This window comes from Gekko japonicus, unplaced genomic scaffold (assembly GCF_001447785.1).
Source record: "Gekko japonicus isolate JY-2015 unplaced genomic scaffold, Gekko_japonicus_V1.1 scaffold2999, whole genome shotgun sequence".
NCBI lineage: Eukaryota > Metazoa > Chordata > Lepidosauria > Squamata > Gekkonidae > Gekko > Gekko japonicus.
The window spans coordinates 194,412-197,280 of NW_015176538.1; the positions used below are offsets into that span (position 1 = coordinate 194,412).

The following is a 2,869-nucleotide window of genomic DNA, read 5'->3' on the forward strand; positions in this document are numbered from 1 at the left end:
CTTGGCAAGCCTAGAGGCGGGTTTGCCATTGCCTGCCTCTACATCACACCCCTGCTATTCTTTAGAGGCCACCCTTCCCAATACTAGCCAGGGCCGACCCTGCTTAGCTTCCGCGATCACACAGCATCGGGCTATCCCGGGCTATCCAGGTCAGGGCATTTTTCCACTGTGTGCCTCATTCGTCGGAGCTGACAAAACCACCTGCTTCTTCTTACATACCTGAAGCTGTTGCTGCAGCTGTTTGATCTCCATAATTCCCAAGTCACATTTCTTGTCCAGAACATCCAGCTCACTCTTCTGAATTTGTTTTCTGCTTCGAACATCTTGCAACCTCCCAGAGATCTGCTGGTGTTTCTCATTCTGTAGTGTGTGTGTGTGGGGGGGGGCTGGGGGGGAGAGATTTCACTTCTGATCATATTAAGGCACTTCACCAGTACATATTAGACAATCACTGCCTCTGTCTCCACTATATTCCTTAATGCCACATATGGTCTCCTGGCACCCTCCCACCTTCGAGTAAGTTCAAAGGAAACAATGATTAAAAGGATCAAACCATTAAAAAACTCATGATCACTGTTCCCTCTAAGCGGAGTCAGTGTGAGCTAGCTCACAGTTTTTTAGCTTTCGGCTCGCACACTTTTGTCTTCGCTCAGGAAGGATGGCTCCAGAGCAAACTGATTTATTCAACAGCCAAACTGCTTGCTCACAACTTTAATGCCAGGAGCTCACAAAGTAGAATTTTTGCTCACAAGACTCCACAGCTTAGAGGGAGCATTGCTCATGATGTGCTGAAAATCAAGGACTCTCCAACAAGCAACAGCCAGTCTGTAACACTCTTCCAAAAATGTCGGGGTTTGGGCAAAGTACTTTCTAAGGAAGCAGTGAAGATATTTTGTCTTTAGGAAAAAATTATTCCCCTTTTCATCATGCAGAATTGGTGAAAGAATATGGCATGGCCATTTAAGACAGTCCATGTGTACACCAGAGGAAAGACAAAGAAATTGTTCTCTGCATTTTAAAGCTTGACAAGGCAGTGTACTGTGGACACAGACTTTGTAAGGTCATGTTTCCATCTTTATAATTAGGCAAAGAGATTCATAGGCACCTATGCAAAATGGGTTGAACCAGGGCTATTTTGGGGCAGGAACGCACAGGAACGGAGTTCTGGCTGGCTCCTGAGCTGGCCACGCCCAGCAGGAACTCATTAGCATAATAGGCCACGCCCAAAAATTCTACTTTGTGAGCTACTGCCATTAAAATTGTGAGCGAGCAATTTGGCTACTGGATAAATTAGTTGGCTCTGGAGCCCTCCTTCCTGAGCTAAGACAAAAATGTGTGAGCTGGAGGCTAAAAAACTGTGAGCTAGCTCACACTAACTCAGCTTAGAGGGAACACTGCTCATGATGTGCTGAAAATCAAGGACTCTCCAACAAGCAACAGCCAGTCCGTAACACTCTTCCAAAAATGTCGGGGTTTGGGCAAGTACTTTCCTAAGGAAGCAGTGAAGATATTTTGTCTTTAGAAAAAAATTATTCCCCTTTTCATCATGCAGAATCGGTGAAAAAATATGGCATGGCCATTTAAGGCCGTCCATGTGTGCACCAGAAGAAAGACAAAGAAATCGTTCTCTGCATTTTAAAGCATGACAAGGCAGCGTACTGTGGACACGGACTTTGTAAGGTCATGCTTCCATCTTTATAATTAGGCAAAGAGATTCATAGGCACCTATGCAAAATGGGTTGAACACACGAAACTGCCTTGTCAGGCCTGCTGGGTCCATCAAGGTCAGTATTGTCTACTCAGACTGGCAGCCGCTCTTTGGGATCTCAGGCAGAAAGCTCTTTCCCATCACCTCCAACCTGATCCTTAGTAGAGATGCTGGGAATTGAACCCGGGGCTTACCAAGTAGATGCCCTACCACTGAGCCACAGCCCCTCCCAAATGAAGCTGCTTTATATTGAGTCAGACCTTTGATCCATCAAGGTCAGTCTTGTCTACTCAGACTGGCAGCAGCTCTCCGGGATCTCAGGCAGTGAGCTCTTTCCCATCACCTCCTGCCTGATCTCTGCAGTCTGGAGAGTAATTGTAATACCAGGAGGTCTCTAGACCTCAGCTGGAGGTTGGTAACCCTAAGAGATGTAACGCAACAGACTCACCAGTGCATTCAGGTCAAGATTAAGGCTCTTTTTCTTAGAGGTCAGCTTAACAATTTCTTCTTGTTCTCGATTACGCTGATTAAGAAGATCCTGACGCCGAATTCTTTCCCACTCAAGACGACGCTGACGCTCCAGTTCTTGCTTTGCTGCCTGGAGATTATTAGAAAAAACAAACCCAAAACACTACTGTTTTTTTGGAGTAGCGATTTACACACATATTTGTATTTTGTTTAATATACTGCTGTATAAAATGTAATAGCTGCAAATAAATGGATACTCTCTTGTACTTCCCAACTGCATTTATTAAAAAGATCACTGACAATGTTCACTAGTTCCAGAGGGGGCAGCTGTGTTAATCCATTGCAGCAGAGTCTTATCACATCCAAGGAACTGGGCTGAGGTTAGGGTTGCCATCCCCGTGATGGGGGCAGGGTTCTCCCCAAATGTGGGCCCCCCAATCTGCTGCTGGCCACTTGGCTGGCAGGGAGCCCCCCCCCAAAGAACCCCGTCCCACCCAACGTGCCCGGTGTGATGATGTCACCTGGAGGTAAAATTATCGCACCAGGCACATTGCGCAGGGGACGCTCTAGCATTTGGGCAAAAACTCTATGATGACGATAGAGTTTTTTGCCCAAATGCTAGAGCAACCCACCCAATGTGCCTAGCGTGATGGTGTCACCTGGCGGTATCATCATCGCACCAGGCACATTGCG

At 46.6% G+C, this 2,869-nt stretch overlaps 1 protein-coding gene across 1 annotated transcript in view; it reads right to left on the reverse strand.

The window, feature by feature from the left end:
* Window positions 1–2,306, reverse strand: part of ITSN2 (intersectin 2) — a gene marked incomplete at its 5' end in the record, with an annotated part of 77,032 nt that extends 74,726 nt beyond the window's left edge. The window contains 2 exon segments of the mRNA XM_015427449.1: window positions 220–360; window positions 2,157–2,306. Coding sequence (XP_015282935.1) covers window positions 220–360; window positions 2,157–2,306 — 291 coding nt within the window.
* Window positions 2,307–2,869: the final 563 nt, after the last annotated feature.